A 20,460-nucleotide genomic window follows, 5' to 3' on the forward strand; every position below is an offset into this window, starting at 1 on the left:
TTTAAATACCACTATACTTACCAAAGCCTAAGGAAACACTTAAGAGTCAGTGTTAGCCCTGCTATGCTCGGGCTTGCTCCGCTCCCCTCCCTGCCCCCAATTCCCACATGCCCCCACTACTGCTAGATTTAAGCCAAGTTTAGCCACCCCCCCTTGTGCTACTTACCAATCCCTCTGTGCCCCTTACATCACCACAACGCTCTCCCCTTGACCCATTTCCTTCTCTTACTTTCTACCACACCCTATTAGCATAACCAACTATCTTAACTGGCCAGCCCCCCTAACGAAATGCAAACAAGTAAAATAATACTAATTACCTTACTGCCCCTACTACTTCTATTTCACCACCTTACTGCCTATGAACAAAAACTTGACCGCAGTATTCACTACCCAAATGGTCAGTCACCTATGACTTTACACATAAGACCAAACACTTTATCATCCTCTGCACACCCAACCTACCACCCTCAACTAAATATCAACCATGTAAAGCTACAAAACGTAATCCCAAAGACTATATAAAACTTATAAATAAACTCCTAAGGCTTTGTGTATCCTGTCACTATAACCTAATAATACATGGAGACATTCATCCCAACCCTGGCCCACACACACCCAATAACCTTCACTCCCCTACCACAACCCCCACAGTCAAGCTACCCCTTTCTCCTCCCACTGTTTCCCTCCTTGCAGTTCACCTAAATATTAGAAGTATCAACAATAAAATTCCCAACCTACACGCCCTCCTAGCAACCCACTCCCCAGACATTATGTGCCTTACGGAAACCTGGCTAAAACCAAATACTACTGATAATGAGATACTACCTCCAGGCTATAATATTCACCGGTTAGACTGTACTAACCTAGTACTACTGATAATGAGATACTACCTCCAGGATATAATATTCACCGGTTAGACTGTACTAACCTAGTACTACTGATAATGAGATACTATCTCCAGGATATAATATTCATCGATTAGACCGTACTAATCTAGTACTACTGATAATGAGATACTACCTCCAGGATATAATTTTCATCGGTTATACCGTACTAACCTAGTACTACTGATAATGAGATACTACCTCCAGGATATAATATTCACCAGTTAGACCGTACTAACCTAGTACTACTGATAATGAGATACTACCTCCAGGATATAATATTCACTGGTTAGACCGTACTAACCTAGTACTACTGATAATGAGATACTACCTCCAGGATATAATATTCACCGGTTCGACTGTACTAACCTAGTACTACTGATAATGAGATACTACCTCCAGGATATAATATTCACCGGTTAGACCGTACTAACCTAGTACTACTGATAATGAGATACTACCTCCAGGATATAATATTCACCGGTTAGACCGTACTAACCTAGTACTACTGATAATGAGATACTACCTCCAGGACATAATATTCACCGGTTAGACCGTACTAACCTAGTACTACTGATAATGAGGTACTACCTCCAGGGTATAATATTCACCGGTTAGACCGTACTAACCTAGTACTACTGATAATGAGATACTACCTCCAGGATATAATATTCACCGGTTAGACTGTACGAACCTAGTACTACTGATAATGAGATACCACCTCCAGGATACAATATTCACCGGTTAGACCGTACTAACCTAGTACTACTGATAATGAGATACCACCTCCAGGATATAATATTCACCGGTTAGACTGTACTAACCTAGTACTACTGATAATGAGATACTACCTCCAGGATATAATATTCACCGGTTAGACTGTACTAACCTAGTACTACTGATAATGAGATACTACCCCCAGGATATAATATTCACTGGTTAGACTGTACTAACCTAGTACTACTGATAATGAGATACTACATCCAGGATATAATATTCACCGGTTAGGCCGTACTAACCCAGTACTACTGATAATGAGATACCACCTCCAGGATATAATATTCACCGGTTAGACTGTACTAACCTAGTACTACTGATAATGAGATACCACCTCCAGGATATAATATTCACTGGTTAGAACATACTAACCTAGTACTACTGATAATGAGATACTACCTCCAGGATATAATATTCACCGGTTAGACCGTACTAACCTAGTACTACTGATAATGAGATACTACCTCCAGGATATAATATTCACAGGTTAGAACATACTAACCTAGTACTACTGATAATGAGATACTACCTCCAGGATATAATATTCACCGGTTAGACCGTACTAATCTAGTACTACTGATAATGAGATACTACCTCCAAGATATAATATTCACCGGTTAGACCGTACTAACCTAGTACTACTGATAATGAGATACCACCTCCAGGATATAATATTCACCAGTTAGACCGTACTAACCTAGTACTACTGATAATGAGATACTACCTCCAGGATATAATATTCACTGGTTAGACCGTACTAACCTAGTACTACTGATAATGAGATACTACCTCCAGGATATAATATTCACCGGTTAGACTGTACTAACCTAGTACTACTGATAATGAGATACTACCTCCAGGATATAATATTCACCGGTTAGACCGTACTAACCTAGTACTACTGATAATGAGATACTACCTCCAGGATATAATATTCACCGGTTAGACCGTACTAACCTAGTACTACTGATAATGAGATACTACCTCCAGGACATAATATTCACCGGTTAGACCGTACTAACCTAGTACTACTGATAATGAGGTACTACCTCCAGGGTATAATATTCACCGGTTAGACCGTACTAACCTAGTACTACTGATAATGAGATACTACCTCCAGGATATAATATTCACGTGTTAGACTGTACTAACCTAGTACTACTGATAATGAGATACCACCTCCAGGATATAATATTCACCGGTTAGACCGTACTAACCTAGTACTACTGATAATGAGATACCACCTCCAGGATATAATATTCACCGGTTAGACTGTACTAACCTAGTACTACTGATAATGAGATACTACCTCCAGGATATAATATTCACCGGTTAGACTGTACTAACCTAGTACTACTGATAATGAGATACTACCCCCAGGATATAATATTCACTGGTTAGACTGTACTAACCTAGTACTACTGATAATGAGATACTACCTCCAGGATATAATATTCACCGGTTAGACTGTACTAACCTAGTACTACTGATAATGAGATACCACCTCCAGGATATAATATTCACTGGTTAGAACATACTAACCTAGTACTACTGATAATGAGATACTACCTCCAGGATATAATATTCACCGGTTAGACCGTACTAACCTAGTACTACTGATAATGAGATACACCCTCCAGCATATAATATTCACTGGTTAGACCATACTAACCTAGTACTACTGATAATGAGATACTACCTCCAGGATATAACATTCACCGGTTAGACCGTACTAACCTAGTACTACTGATAATGAGATACTACCTCCAGGATATAACATTCACCGGTTAGACCGTACTAACCTAGTACTACTGATAATGAGATACTACCTCCAGGATATAATATTCACCGGTTAGACCGTACTAACCTAGTACTACTGATAATGAGATACTACCTCCAGGATATAATATTCACCGGTTAGACCGTACTAACCTAGTACTACTGATAATGAGATACTACCTTCAGGATATAATATTCACCAGTTAGAACATACTAACCTAGTACTACTGATAATGAGATACCACCTCCAGGATATAATATTCACTAGTTAGAACATACTAACCTAGTACTACTGATAATGAGATACTACCTCCAGGATATAATATTCACCGGTTAGACTGTACTAACCTAGTACTACTGATAATGAGATACCACCTCCAGGATATAATATTCACCGGTTAGACTGTACTAACCTAGTACTACTGATAATGAGATACTACCTCCAGGATATAATATTCACCAGTTACACCGTACTAACCTAGTACTACTGATAATGAGATACCACCTCCAGGATATAATATTCACCGGTTAGACTGTACTAACCTAGTACTACTGATAATGAGATACCACCTCCAGGATATAATATTCACTGGTTAGAACATACTAACCTAGTACTACTGATAATGAGATACCACCTCCAGGATATAATATTCACCGGTTAGACCGTACTAACCTAGTACTACTGATAATGAGATACTACCTCCAGGATATAATATTCACTGGTAAGACCGTACTAACCTAGTACTACTGATAATGAGATACTACCTCCAGAATATAATATTCACCGGTTAGGCTGTACTAACCTAGTACTACTGATAATGAGATACCACCTCCAGGATATAATATTCACTGGTTAGAACATACTAACCTAGTACTACTGATAATGAGATACCACCTCCAGGATATAATATTCACCGGTTAGACCGTACTAACCTAGTACTACTGATAATGAGATACTACTTCCAGGGTATAATATTCACCGGTTAGACTGTACTAACCTAGTACTACTGATAATGAGATAGCACCTCCAGGATATAATATTCACTGGTTAGAACATACTAACCTAGTACTACTGATGATGAGATACTACCGCCAGGATATAATATTCACAGGTTAGAACATACTAACCTAGTACTACTGATAATCAGATACTACCTCCAGGATATAATATTCACCGGTTAGACCGTATTAACCTAGTACTACTGATAATGAGATACTACCTCCAGGATATAATATTCACCGGTTAGACTGTACTAACCTAGTACTACTGATAATGAGATACCACCTCCAGGATATAATATTCACTGGTTAGAACATACTAACCTAGTACTACTGATAATGAGATACCACCTCCAGGATATAATATTCACCGGTTAGACCATACTAACCTAGTACTACTGATAATGAGATACTACCTCCAGGGTATAATATTCACCGGTTAGACTGTACTAACCTAGTACTACTGATAATGAGATACCACCTCCAGGATATAATATTCACTGGTTAGAACATACTAACCTAGTACTACTGATAATGAGATACTACCTCCAGGATATAATATTCACCGGTTAGACCGTACTAACCTAGTACTAATGATAATGAGATACCACCTCCAGGATATAATATTCACCGGTTAGACTGTACTAACCTAGTACTACTGATAATGAGATACCACCTCCAGAATATAATATTCACTGGTTAGAACATACTAACCTAGTACTACTGATAATGAGATACTACCTCCAGGATATAATATTCACCGGTTAGACCGTACTAACCTAGTACTACTGATAATGAGATACTACCTCCAGGATATAATATTCACAGGTTAGACTGTACTAACCTAGTACTACTGATAATGAGATACTACCTCCAGGATATAATATTCACCGGTTACACCGTACTAACCTAGTACTACTGGTAATGAGATACTACCTCCAGGATATAATATTCACCGGCTAGAACATATTAACCTAGTACTACTGATAATGAGATACTACCTCCAGGATATAATATTCACCGGTTAGACCGTACTAACCTAGTACTAATGATAATGAGATACCACCTCCAGGATATAATATTCACCGGTTAGACTGTACTAACCTAGTACTACTGATAATGAGATACCACCTCCAGAATATAATATTCACTGGTTAGAACATACTAACCTAGTACTACTGATAATGAGATACTACCTCCAGGATATAATATTCACCGGTTAGACCGTACTAACCTAGTACTACTGATAATGAGATACTACCTCCAGGATATAATATTCACAGGTTAGACTGTACTAACCTAGTACTACTGATAATGAGATACTACCTCCAGGATATAATATTCACCGGTTTGACCGTACTAACCTAGTACTACTGGTAATGAGATACTACCTCCAGGATATAATATTCACCGGCTAGGCCGCACTACAAGGAAAGGAGGTGGGACAGCAGTCCTTTACAAAAATCCTCTGTCAATAGAGAAACCAGTCAACCACCCCAATTCAACAATGCAAAACGTCACATAAAACTACAGATCAACAATAATAAATGCTTGTACATAATCTGTGCATATATTCCACCAGGCAGCAACATTAACACCCTAGAGGATATCCTTTACTGGTTATCCAGTACCTATCCCCAAGAAACCATAGTTCTTGGCAACTTCAATTCCGATTGGCACCCCTGCTCCTGTGAACCCCCCTTCATCCCTATAAACTTGTCTGGGTTTAAACAGACCATAACCTCTCCCACCAGAATAAACAAACCTACCAACAGGGAATGTATAATAGACTGGAACCTAGTCAATAACCAACCCCAGCTGTACACAGCTGGTACTCTCCCTGATGACCTTAGTGACCATCTACTAACCTATATCATAAAACATAAGGCAGGAAACCCCCACCAAACCAAATTTAAAACACTTAGAGACAGGAAAAACTTTGACCCTGTTATTTTCCTAAATAAACTAAAAGCAGTTGACTGGTTGCAACTAAAAAATCTGCCATTAGAAGAGGCTATAGCTCACTTTAACACTAAATTCCTAGGTATCCTAGATTCCCATGCTACTGCACGTAAAATAAAATCTAGATCAAACCCAGCACCATGGCTCACAAAAGATACCAAATCAAAAATCAAAACCAGAAATAGAGCCTGGGCCAATTGGAGATCAACTAAAGCCCCACTTGACCACTTAAAATATCGTCAACTCAGGAATGAAACAAAAAAATCCATTCTACTAGATAAAAAAATGCTTCTACCAAAATCTCTTACAAAAACACCAAAACAACCCTCAAAGCTTCTGGGCAGGCTTAAATCAACTTCTTCACCCAGGTCATCCCAGCCAACCACACCCATAGACCTCAGAGACCATAGCCAATGTTTATAACAACTTTTTCACTGAAACAATCCAATCCCTAGCAAATCAACTAACTTTCACAAACTTAAACCCCACCTCTAATTTATCTACTAACAACCCCCATTTTAGCTTCCAACCCATATCCACAAGTTTTATCAAAACACTTATAAAAAAACTAAAACCCTCCACCCTCTCTGCTGACCTCCTCCCTGCAGAGTACCTACTAATAGCTGCAGATGCCAGTGCATTTCCCATATCTATCCTGATCAACAGAACCTTATCCGAAAGCACTATCCCCTCCCTCTGGAAAATATCCCACATCATCCCACTCCGTAAAGATGGAAGTTCTACAGACTTATCCAACTATAGACCCATTGCCATTCTTTCCCCACTAGCCAGGATATTGGAGAAATGTGTACACAAGCAACTAATGCAATACATTACACAGAATAACCTACTATCCAACTAGCAGCATGGTTTCAGGCCTCACCATAGCACAACCTCAGCCCTCCTTTCCTTTACTAATGCCATAAACCAAAACAGGAATGACAATAGGCTATCTTCTGCCCTCTTTCTTGACCTATCAAAAGCCTTTGATATGGTCAACCATGAACTTCTCATTCTTTCTCTAAAGTCAGTTTCCCTTAATGAGCATGCAATCCAGTGGTTCCAGTCCTACCTGACTGGTAGGCAACAGGCAGTATTATGGCAGGGCAAGCTGTCCAGCCAGCTACCTCTCACACTTGGTGTCCCTCAAGGCTCCATACTAGGTCCACTACTCTTCTCTATTTTCATCAACAACTTTCACAATGCTATCCTTAAAGCTACCTGCATTCAATACGCAGATTATTCCACTCTGATCTGCTCAGCTACCTCCCCATCCAAACTGCAAATCTTAAACCAGGATATGTTTAATAATATTGAAAACTGGCTCATCAACCAATGCCTACTCCTGAACCCCAATAAAACCAAACTTCTACTTTTCACCCCAACTAGCAGATCCACCACACTCTCATTCTCTGTCATGTCCAACAATGGTGCCATTATCTCTCCAGATACCCACACCAAGCTTCTAGGGGTTATCATAGATAATAATATTAAATTTGACCTACAGGTCAACAAAACCATACAATCCATCAATAAGAAACTCGGATCACTGTATAGAAATAAGACATTTTTAACTCCACTGGCTAAAACTGCAATCGCCCAATCACACTTACTCTCTACTCTTATGTATGCCTCACCTGCACTCTCAAACCTCAACAAATCAGAACTAACTAAGCTCTCCCATAGCTACAACCATATTGCCAGATTCGCCACTGGCTCTACCTATAGAACCCATCATTGCCAGAACCTGAAACAACTAGAGTGGCTAGAACTGCCCAGCTTAATTCAATTCAATCAACTCCTAATACCGCACAAAATTCTATACCACCCTGAGGATACCCCCTCACTTACAAATATTATTAAGCCACATAGCAACTTGAGATCCCTATGATCAGCTAACAAACTACTGGTCCAAACCCACAAAGCTAATAACTCTGCTGGTGAATCCCTGTTTACCAACTTTGTTGGCAAAACCTGGAATTCACTGCAAAATCATATGACCCTTCAATCCTCCCTAAGTCTCTTTAAAAATACCTCAAACAGCATCTCAAAGCAAACTGGCTTTGCCCATGCACCAACCCTGATTAAATTATAAACTGAAGGCGTAAGCTGTAAATATCGTAGCATGTAATTTACTTAACCAAGCTTTGTTTCCATTTCTTGATGTCTTTTTGCTTAAAATTGTGTCAGACCACAGACCCTATGTGGGAACATTACTAAACCTCTGTTCTAAATACACTGTCCTACATTTTCTAGTGTTATCTAACGTCTTATGTAATCTATGTAATATTGACTATCTGGAGCTTTTCTTCCCGGGCCTCCGGTGAAAATGGACATGTATCCAGTCGGATTACCCTGGTAAAATAAATAAATAAATAAATAAATGATTTGTTGGACCCAGTGCAATCTTTATGACAGCCACATCTCTAGTGTGATAGAAAGCACGTTTGGGGCCTGGCCAGGCCAGGTCTGGGATATATCGAACAGTTTTAAGAAGCAATTGCACATCAGTTTCCATAAGAAGATAGCAACATTATTACCCCTAGAGAATCTCAGGAGACCTGTCAAGCATGATCTCTTCTTATCCACATGACCAAACTAAAGCCAGTATTGTAATTCCAAAGTGCTTTCATTCTTTTAATTATCAAATAATAATGTCATCTGATGAAGCTGACCCAATATTTTGTTACACATTTAGCAAACACTGAAATCAATTTGTTTCATCTGAATGGCCTTAAAAAATCCATTTAAAAATTCAAAATTTATATTAAATCACTCACTTAGCACCACCACTGTTTTCAACAACACTGTCATGTTGTTTTAACTTATTCTAATCTTCTGTTTGTCAGCCTTGATTTTGACACTTGGAAATTAATTTAGGCCTAGAGAATTATTACAAGTGGACAGAATAACTGTATACTATCCTGTAGTATTTCCTCATCTCTCCCTCTTGCAAATACAAAAAACTTTTCTCTAACTGAAAAACAAGAATCTTTTTGAAATGTATATACATAGATGAGTTCTTATATAGCATTATAATTCTGTTTTGTTTCAATAGCATACATTTGGCCCTGAATTATTTGATACAACTTTTTCCCAGTTCTCTCCATTTAAAATGCATTATAGGAGGAACAGGCTGCAACATACTCCCAATTTTTACTAGTATAATTAAAACATTTTCAAGCTCCATGGGTTTTACCAGTTCTGTAGTAACAATGATAATACTCAGAAACAGACCAATTTCCTTATTTATGGCACATGTGACATTTTTTCTTCTTTTCTATGTTTCGCCACAATAGTTTTCAAGTTGTCACCTCTTATGTTATAAAATCTTTGGCCTTCTCTCCTCCCACTCTGGCCATCACAGCATGACTTTTCAAGATTCCCCCATTGTTTTCTTACAACATTTTCGATTACAAAACTATATACACCAAAGCTTGTTTGAATTCCTAAGGTCTTAGCCTGTTTTATGTTGCCATCTTCTCAGTTTTGAGCTTGATCTTGTCTAATGACTCCACATCCTCATCTAATGGGATTATAGTTGAACTTTTTTATGTGGCTAACTGAATTATTTTCTCCACTTGAGTAGTATTATTGTTTCATTTAAATTTCACTTTGAGAACTGAGGATTATCAGTATGATGTCATCGTCGTCTTGACAGTGAATGGACAAAAACAATAATAAAATGCATTTACGGTATTATCCTGCTGGAGCAAGACTGTTTTGTTATTTTCTTGGTAAATTATAACAACTCTGGAAGGACATTTGATTGTTTTTTTTTTTTTTTTGGTTTATAGAAATCTATATCTGTATCTATACACACACCCACACACACACACACACACACACACACACACACACACACACACACACACACACACACACACACACACACGCGCACGCGGGTGTGGTGTGCATGTGCGCATTATTGTCATTAGTCAAATGATAAACATGCTGAATGACAAACATGGAAGTGTTAAGTGTTTACTCAACAGCACAAATAGTTGAGCATGGTAAAAAAAGACAAGCCATTGTTTTTAACTGGCCACACTCCCCTGTACTCCCAATTTAGAGGACAGTGCCCCCCCCCCCTTTTACTTACACATGCCAACTCCAAGAGTGGAAAAATGAAACCTCCCAGATTCCCAGTATCCAATGAGCTTGCACAAAAAGCAGTACTGTTTGTCAAAATATGAATTGACCAAAATATTCTTTGATTCATATTTTGACAAAAAGCACATTTGAAAGATATCAGATGTTTTATAGAGCAGCACCCCTGCAGTTTAACTATTAGTCTTGTATTCTTGACCACTTTGCCACAAGAACATTTTAGCTTGCATTAGCAAGACTGTTAATTCAACAGAAACAACTACATCCCATGGGAGGTGGACATCACACATATTTTGCAATCCATGGCTGTAACTACATGGTGACAGACTAAAAATGAATCACCCTATACAGTGTTAAATTATATTTTCTCTTTTTATATTCTCCTTGTTTTAATTTATAAACAAGTTTATGTTTGACACTGCATATACAATGCATTTTTGCCAGCGTATCACCTGTGAGACGTCCTCAGCAGAGTGGCACATTTAGTAGCAGTGCTATAATGGACTTGTCTGATCCGTTTCTCCAGATGTGAAGACTCCTCTCACTTGTACTTGTGTAACCTCTATACATTGTTTAGCATCGCTGTTTGACAATGTGACAATGAGGTAAAGGCAGGTTCCTCAGCAGTCTCAAATGTGGGAATAGAATAACTGCCACAAAGAATAACACTGATTTAATTGTAGGATCATTAGGATAAGCTCTGAATGTGACTGCCTCATGATAAAAGGATGAAAGACAGCCTGAGCTTTAAGAGGGAAAGATAAATGGTTCACATCAGCATATACACGATGCAGCAACTTCAAGAGAAATGCAGCAGCTTCAATAGAAGCGTTAATTAAACATGAGTCAATGTAGTAGTAGTCACTGGTCTGCGAAGCCTTTGCCAAACAACAATACTCCACCACCAGAACCATAGTGATACTGGTAGATTACGTCTTCAAATAGTCTCCCATTGAAGAATGTTCTGAAGTGACTGAAAAGACTTGAAAAAATATTTGTCAAAGCTGTGACTGTTTAGACCCCTCTCCGTGAGTTAATATATGCCAGTGCTGGGTTTGTCCTTTTTGCGCAGGTGTGCCACGCTGGCAAAAGTGAACCATTTTGCTTATTTCCTCAACAGTCTTACACTCCCAAACAGTCAGATTCTTATGACCACAGCCAAAGCTTTGAATGCTAGTTCCCTTACCACAAAGGCTCTTAACATTTCAAAAGTAGTAACTTGACATTTCTTACCTACACAGTTACTAAAGTGAGTACTTAAATTTTAAATGAAATCCTTACAAAGCTATACCCCTGCTCTATTCTTCTGGTTTTCTCCTATGAACATTGAAGTATTTCAAATAAGTTTCAGGAGTAACTCTAAATCATTCAAACAGAATATTTTTCACTTTACAATGGTCTAGACAGAATCTGACATTGTAGACACAGCACACATCGCCTTACCCACAAGCACAGGAGTTATAAACAACATTAAAATGTCCAAGTAAGACTATTACTAATTTCCCTCTTTATAATGAGGGAGCACATTAATGCTGACATTGCCATCTGGGGCTCAGTTTTCAACGCAGTAACTCACATGTTTTTGACAGAGGGCCAGCATGCCCCTCCTGTGTTGGTGTTGATTCTCTCTTTCTTCAATTTCTGCTTTCTCCGGTCTCTCTTTCTATTTTTCTCTGCTTTTGCACTCTCTCTCTCTCTCTCACTGTCTTTGCACCTCAATTTGCTTCATTCTCTAAGCTGTAGTGAAACATTTTCCCTCCAGCTCTAGCTCCTGTCTTTTTAATTCAGGTTGCATTTTAAGTTTATCTGCTGCTTTGCTTCCTGCTTAAGACACACTAATGCATACTTACCTTGTGGTTGCAAATCTACGCACTTTTTTTCATAATAAGACTGTTTTGTGATAGCCATTTGAAATACTGGAACCACACGGAGACTGAATGACTGAAAAGTGGACTTACATGTAATAAGTGTGAAACTGACGTTTCTCAGAATATTCCCGTTTCACTAAGGTATGGCAATCATAGAGCTGGTTTACATAAGTCTGGGGGTTGTGAGGGGCTTGCCCCTGCAAAAAAGAAATTTAAAGGAGAAGAGCAGTGTTCAAGATTCACTCTTCTTGGTTTTTGGCCTTTTTTCGGCGTGTTCGCAGTCGGCATTTCAAGGGCCAAAAGTTTCAATAGGGAACCTGTTTTGGAAGCTATACAAGTCCAAAATGCATTATTGTAACAACTGCCTACTAAAAACATGTGACAAATGGTTAGTACTGTGGGATTTCAATTCCACTGCTGCCACTAAAAATATATGGCCATACAGGCTATAAATTCACACCTCTGGCAACAAATATATGATATGAAGAGGGGTACAGTATCTTGATCCGTGTAAGTCATACCACATGCAAGGGGTGACAGGCATTAAAGGTGACAGCACATGTGCACTGCAGATCTGAATTCCTAGCTCTACCACGATTTCATCCTTCTTAGACTGAGCCCAATGACTTCCAGTGCAGTCTTACAGGAATTGATTTAAACTTTGAACCAGAAAGTCACTAATGTAACAGACAATAGCTTTTCTTTTCTGCTCATGAGATGTGTATAATATTCTGTTTATAAAACAGAAATCACTCAACATATCTCTTCACAATCCCAGTGTATTTTAAGCATTTTATCCATTTTCTGTTGTATCCTATGTATTTAGTCTACTCTGTAGTTTTAATGTTTTACATGACATTAATGCTTTCTGCTGTACACTGGTTATCATCCTCTGTGCTATGTTATAATTTCTGGCAATGGCTGAAATAGATACTTATGAACCATCTACCGTCCCAATTAATAAATATTAAATAATCAAATAAACAAATATATAGGGTTAGCAGCCTGGACAAAGGAGAACTATAATAGTGGCAGGTGTGGGAAAAAAAAAAAAAGAAAATTAAAACAAAAATGTCCTTCCCTTTAAATGACATATGAAACATCAAGTCTGAGTCAAGTACATATATAAAATGTTGGAAAAATGCAAGTCTCCTATCTAGTCAATAAAAATATTAAGTTTGCTATGAAACAATAATTATTTACTGCTTACCAGTGTTTGCACCATATGCGGCCTTTGCATCCGTAAACTTTTTACTGTTTGAAATACATCTAGAAGCCCTTCTGCTTTGACTCGTTCCAGAATGTTACTAAGTGCAATGAAGGTGCCTGTTCTTCCAGCTCCAGCACTACAAGAACAAGATAATAATAATAATAATAATAATAATAATAATAATAATAATAATAATAATTAATAATAATTTAGGAAAGAGTATTCACATCTTCATTACTGAAATCCACATTGTGAAGAAATCTTTTAATGCATCATGCATAGTCACGGGTAATCAGTGGTGCATCTCTGCTGAGAAAATAAAGTTATATCAGCTAGTAAACAACACTCCTACTCAGTTTTTTCCTTCTACACTAATGCATATTTGTAAGAAGCCTTGAGCAATCTGATGGAATAATCAGCAAGAAGAAAAAAACAAGTCTGTTAATGCATGTTGACGTTTCCATTGAAGACATCCACAATATGCTATGCAAGCAGTATGATTAATGGTCTGATTAACTGGAATATGGTTCCACTGCAGTGATAATGCACCTTCCTTACCAAGACTGACTGCTTACCATTTAGTAACACCCAGCTCAGGGAATGACTGCGGTACAGGTAGTTATGTGTCTATATTACTACTAACAAGATGATCTCTTTGCATATCCTAGCTCTCTACAGGTCCACCTCCACCACTATGATATTCCTGGTTGATAGGGCATATACATAAATTAAGTCACTCTCCATCATAATTAATATTATACTTTGTGGACTCTAACTTTCCATTTATAAATTGGGAAATTACAGTACAAGAAACAAGTGCTTATAACTGTGAACATTCCAACTAGGGGCTAAAAATATTGGATCTGGTTCTTACAAGCATAGCCTCATTATGATCCGACCTCACAATTAGCCCATCACTCATCAGCTCTGAACACTGTTCAGTGGTATTGACCATGATGACCAAACCCAACTTGACCACAAACCCCATGGTCTTTAGAGAGTTTTCAAAGACAGATCTTCTACAGTTATCTGATGATCTGAAGCAATTTAAGAACCATTCCCCTCTCTTGAGGGCTCATTGGAAAACACTGCTGCATTTTAAATAGTTTATATTCACACTTTACTGCTTGTATAGACACCAGTCCCTATTCAGCACAAATAAAATACTGTTTGAAATAAACCCTTGTGGTGGTACTCAAGAATAAAACTATATAACTAAAGTAAAAACCTCCTTGTCCTGAGAAATAAATTGAATATGTCATATTCCAGATGTGAAATTTAGAGATTAAACTAAGAAACTGGGTGCAAAATCAAATTCTCCAAAGGTAAGTATGCAATGAAAATTTCCAAACCTATTAATAACCTTTTCAGCTGTGTTACAAACCTTAGGAACAATGCCAAGACTACACTGAAATAATACATAACATCTACTCAGTCCTGAGGATATAGCAAACATTCTTACAGATAAACTTATGTCAAATGTTTTTCCACTGTCCCCAACAAACTTCCCTTCAGTAGCGTAGCTAGGGTAAGTCGAAAGGGGCAACTATCCTGGGTGCAAAGTGTTAGAGTGCATGGTCTGATCAGCCATCCATCATCCTGATTATTCCTGATGTAATATCGGCTTTTAAAAGCCAGTATAGCATTTACATTCAAACCTGAGCACTGTAGCAATTGCTTATTAGAACAGCAAGCAGTATTCTACTCACAGCATATGAGGTAAGATTACAATGGTGTCATAATTTTAATGTACTGACAGATGGCGAGTCCAGCTTAGTGAGACAACAGACATCTGACATCAGTGTGGCTGGTGATGATGGCAACTTGTTGGAAGCACAGTCTGATAATACATTAGCACTGTTTGCAAAACTCAGATGGGACATGAACTCACACATCTACAGTTACAGATGCATCTGTAGATAGTTTCTGAGTGCATGACCAAATTGCTGGTTGAATTACTAACCATATCTGATCAACACAGATATAGCATCTAATGTGCACACCATCTCTGACACTGGTACATCTGCCACAGGTAGAGACAAAAGGGAGTCTAACATAAAACACCACCTTAACTTTTATAGTTTCCTGACATAGATGTGACCAGCAGAAGTGCATCAGTGATACTGTCATTGACAGGTGCTATGCATACCACTGTGGAACTGGTGAGGGTAGTCAGTGGCATGCATAAGGGTATGTGGCAACCGCATAGTGACCTGAAATATTAGGGTCTTTATCAGAACATCAAAGTATTAAAACTTCGAATGTTCTGATATCGAACAGTATTCAGCGAATGCTAAGAATAGCGAAGCTGCAGAACAGCGAATTCTTTCCTCGGGAAAGAATTCGGTTGGTTGTTTCTGTGGCTTCGCTATTCTTAGCGCTGTGGTGGAAAGTTACGGATTGGGGTCAGGTAAGTGTGCGATTGTTTGTACGTTAGGGTTAGGGGCGGGTTAAGTGAGCTAGGGTTAGGGCGTGGGTTAGGCCTGTGTGCGATAGTGACAGACTTCAGGGTTAGGAGCAGTTTAAGTGAGTTAGGGTTAGGGCGCTGGTTAGGTGAGTGTGTGATAGTGACGGACCTTAGGGTTAGGGTTTGGGTTAAGGTAAGTGGGTAGATAGTAGTGTATGTTTACTTTAGTTTAGCGTTAGATGTAGGAATTTAAGTGTATGTGTGTGGTTGCTGTTTATTTGATGTGCTTGTGTTGTGTGTATGTGTTTCGGAGCAGCAAATTTTTTCCATGGGAAAAAATTTGCTGTTCTGAATGTTTGATATTTTCATGTTTAGGTGTTTTGGGGCCAATGAAATAGCATTCGCTATTTTCATCTTTCGATAACGTGATATAAACGTGAATATTAGCATAATGAGACAATGATGTGACTGAGATCACTGATGGCAAATGTCACATCCATAGGTGTATCCATGTGATACAATATAACTGCCTCCACTGGCCATGTAGTACATGACTGTGGGATGGCCCAGAAAGAGGCTGACGTGCCAAGTGTGTCACACAACAGAGGGTACAAAGTTGTATGTCATCAGCAGCACTATAAATATTGTCAGAACTATTAAGGCCTTTTAAAGTGTTTTTGCTTTTATGTTTTAGTCTTAATTGTTTGGGCTTTAATAGATGTTTGTTGGTTGTTGAGGTAAAAGTGAGGTGTGGGAAGTTTTCCACAGATTTGTATTCCTGTGAACTCTAGGTACAAGTGGAATATACTCTCATTAGCAGCTGAATGCTACACATGGAGTGCAAGAACAGTTCACAATTTCTTAGCTGTCTGCCTTTTCCCCAGAAAATGCACACATAAGAAACAAAAACACAGAGTTGGCATATTTAAGTAAGTGGAATGAAGCTTCAGCCACATGGGGTGCAGAGTGGCTTTTCCTCATACAAAAAAAAATCCTTTGTGATTTCACTGCTTTGAATTTGCTGGTATACTGAAGTTAGAGAGTCATCATTAGCAGACAGCTTTATATGAACGTGATGTTTCAATATGAAAATCCTCATGATGGGGTATGGGTCATGTCTTCCATAACACAGACTCTGTATTCGACTATAGACAACTTACGCTTGCTCCGATATAAAATTCAAAAACCTGTCACTTGATCTAGCTTCAGGTAACACACTAAATTCTTTTTTGCTTGTTTGTTTCTGTTTTACTTTTTAATTGAGTTTATTCCTAAGAATGGAAGGGATGGAGGGGAAGTAGCAGTGGTGGTTGGTGGCCCCAAAGCAAGTGGGGGCTGCAAGAAGCAACTGAATGTCTGGAACCAAATACAGTGGGGTGGAGCTGTATTAGAATCAAACAGATGTGGTCATTCACTTTCATCTACAGAGTGCTTCAGTGCAAACCCACTCATTACAGCCACTTTACTGACTATATACACCTTAGATGCCTGTCCAGAATCCATACTCCATGGGTCCCCCTGCTACACACTAGTCTCACCTGCACTTCCCCAGTGCCCTCCTCTATTGAACCCTCATTCTGGACCCACACCATCCAAACAGATTACTTCTTTCTTGTATTTTCATAATTCATCTTACTTTTTAACCCCCATGCTTTTAACACTCTGTAACTGGCCAAGGCTCCATTGTAATTTAAGTGTGGAGGAAGCAAATGAATTAAAATGGGGCCCGCACTGAGATGCATCTTAAGATTATTTTAACTAACCTTTGACTTAATAATGATGGCCTGAACAAAACATCATGAATAAGGAAATATATTCAGTCTTTCTGGGAAAAGTGTCTGCCTTCCTGCCCCTTCAAAACGACAGTTATTGCCTGTGTCCCATCCTGGTGTTAGATTGGGATGAAAAGTAATAGAACAAATGGCCAGAGGCCATATATATGTAGTATAACTCTAAAAGTAAGAATAAGTTTGCTCTGAAGCTGTTTGTATGCATTAGGAAAATAGTTACAGTAGAGATTCGATTATCCAAACTAATTGGGGCCTAGGGTAGTTTGGTTAATCAAATTGTTTGGATAATCAAGCATTTAATTGACCTGGATAAAAAAAATCTCAAATCTTGTTTTTTTTTTCTGCATGCAGGAATACACTTTTCAATCTTTCAGCTATTCCAATGGACAATAAAAGAATATTTTTCACACACGAGCTGGCTACAAGCTCAAAAAACATGCTCAAGCAAATACATACAATGTTTACATATAAGATTTTATGATTTTTCCTACTCAAAAACTTTGGAAGGCTGGTTCTGATAACAGACATTTCTGATAAACGACATTCGGATAATAGACTCTCTACTGTACAGCTTTTATTAAAGAATTGTGTGTTAATGAAGCAAGTCCAACTAAAATGCATTCCTCTTTGTTAAGGCTAGCATTATGCTATATATCATTCAGAGAAGAGGCGTGAACAAGTTATCAGTGAGGAGAACATGCTGGAAGATATTCATGTATTTAGAGCATGGATTATTTTCACTCCTGGTCAAAGGAATATAAATAGTACAACATTTCAAACCATTTGGAAATGTTTTTTTTTTTTCTGACCAGACTATTGCAGCACTATATATTTTCCCCGAATATGAAGTGTTTCTCAGTCTGCACTATGAATATAGTTCTACTGGAATGCGAATGCCTGAATTAAAAAAAAAAGTACTGGCTTATGTATTTGCTTTTGGTGTTGTACTCCCTATCATAACAGTTGTTTCTTTGGAATATGAAGTTCACCACATTACATACAAATGAGAGAGCTGCTACAAAAGCATTTTTCCACGTCAACATGTTATGTTACACCTTTCAATGACTATGATACTGCTCAAAGAACAGAGTCTTTTTTTCTAAAATGTCACTGTTGGTTCAAGATTCCTATGAAAATACTCTGAATAATGCTAAACAAAAGTACAGTGGTGTGCACACAGGCTTATAATCTGCTGAAACAGAAGATGAAAGAACCTTTAACGAAGTAATGCTCAAGACTTCAAATCTTGTAGTGCTTGCAATGCACACTTAAGAGGTTGCAAAGGGATTTCAAACACAAAATGGAGAAAAGCATTTTTTTACAAGAGGCTTGCAAAGATCCCCTTTAGAAATTTTACATATTTTTACTAGTATTTCATTGGAAACAATGTAATTATGAGGAGGATTCAGTTTAAAAGAGAATGCAGAATTCCAGGCATATTTCAATGTAACTACTTCATGTGACCCTCTACAGAGTAGCAACTCCACTTTGCCCCCCCCCCCCCCCCCACCAAGCATGCAATCTTGCTATTCACACTATTTTTTATTTTACATTTGTTCACCTTGAATGTCCAACTGAGCCCAAGAAAGTTCTGTTTTCATTGGAGGCCCAAGGAGAAAAGTTCCAAGATACAAAACATAGAATTTTTTTTTAAATAGGTTACATAGTAGAACAGTGATACAAACTTACATAGAAGAGAAAACACACAATAGTAGTGCAAATAATGCAATGAGGATGGTAGGTCACACATATTATAACATGACCCCCCCAAAACGTGCACGCTGATTGGCCAGCGTGCCCGTTGTAAATCGAGTTATACTAATGGAAAAAGGTCCGGTTGCCCGGACTTTTTTCCATTAGTATAACTCGTTTTTTTAAAACACTGTCTCGCTATGTTAAATGGGTTTAGCATAGCGAGACAGCTTTAAAATAAGCAACGGAGATCTCCGTTGCTTATTTTAAAGCTGTCTCGCTATGTTAAACCCATTTAACATAGCGAGACAGTGTTTTAAAAGCAATGGAGAAAGCAAGATCTCCGTTGCTTTTTAGTGTTTCGCTATGTTAAATGAGTTTAACATAGCGAGACAGTTTTAAAATAAGCAACGGACATCTCCGTTGCTTATTTTAAAACTGTCTCGCTATGTTAAACTCATTTAACATAGCGAAACACTAAAAAGCAACGGAGATCTTGCTTTCTCCGTTGCTTTTGCTCAACTCTGATGTACCGCGCAGGCGCAGTACATCAGAACTGCCGCGGATGCCAGACATCTGCGGAAGGGCAGTAAACAGGCATTATACTATGCCATTATTTAAGAAAAGTAATAGTTTCTTTTCTTAAATAATGTCATGGTATAATAGCAATAACCCACTTCTGGGTGTGGGTAATGCTAAATTTACCCACGGTTGGCTTTGTTTGGTCCACGCCAACCGTGGGTAAATTTAGCATTACCCACACCCAGGCGTGGGTTATTGCTACATTACACACTATACTACTAGTTATTGAATGCACACATAAGAAACAAAAACATTGAAGTGTTACTACTTTGGGGCGAGGTAGTGATCTCAGCAGATATTAAATAATTAGACTATAAAGAATCTGCTAATAAGCTGGGGGTCAGCCTGGTGTTGAGCAGGAGCACAGCCAGTTTATAGTCAAATGGACTTGAGAAGGGTT

The 20,460-nt window shown here is 38.3% G+C and overlaps 1 protein-coding gene across 7 annotated transcripts in view; it reads right to left on the reverse strand.

Moving 5' to 3' along the window:
• Positions 1-20,460, reverse strand: part of PTPRE (protein tyrosine phosphatase receptor type E) — a 2,530,882-nt gene that overhangs the window by 8,821 nt on the left and 2,501,601 nt on the right. For all 7 annotated transcript variants that reach the window (XM_044056172.1, XM_044056175.1, XM_044056171.1 and 4 more), the window contains one exon: positions 13,590-13,725. In XM_044056172.1, coding sequence (XP_043912107.1) covers positions 13,590-13,725 — 136 coding nt within the window. The remainder of the gene's footprint in view (positions 1-13,589; positions 13,726-20,460) is intronic.

This window comes from Protopterus annectens, chromosome 14.part0 (assembly GCF_019279795.1).
Source record: "Protopterus annectens isolate FY-2018-M chromosome 14.part0, PAN1.0, whole genome shotgun sequence".
Taxonomy (NCBI): domain Eukaryota; kingdom Metazoa; phylum Chordata; order Ceratodontiformes; family Protopteridae; genus Protopterus; species Protopterus annectens.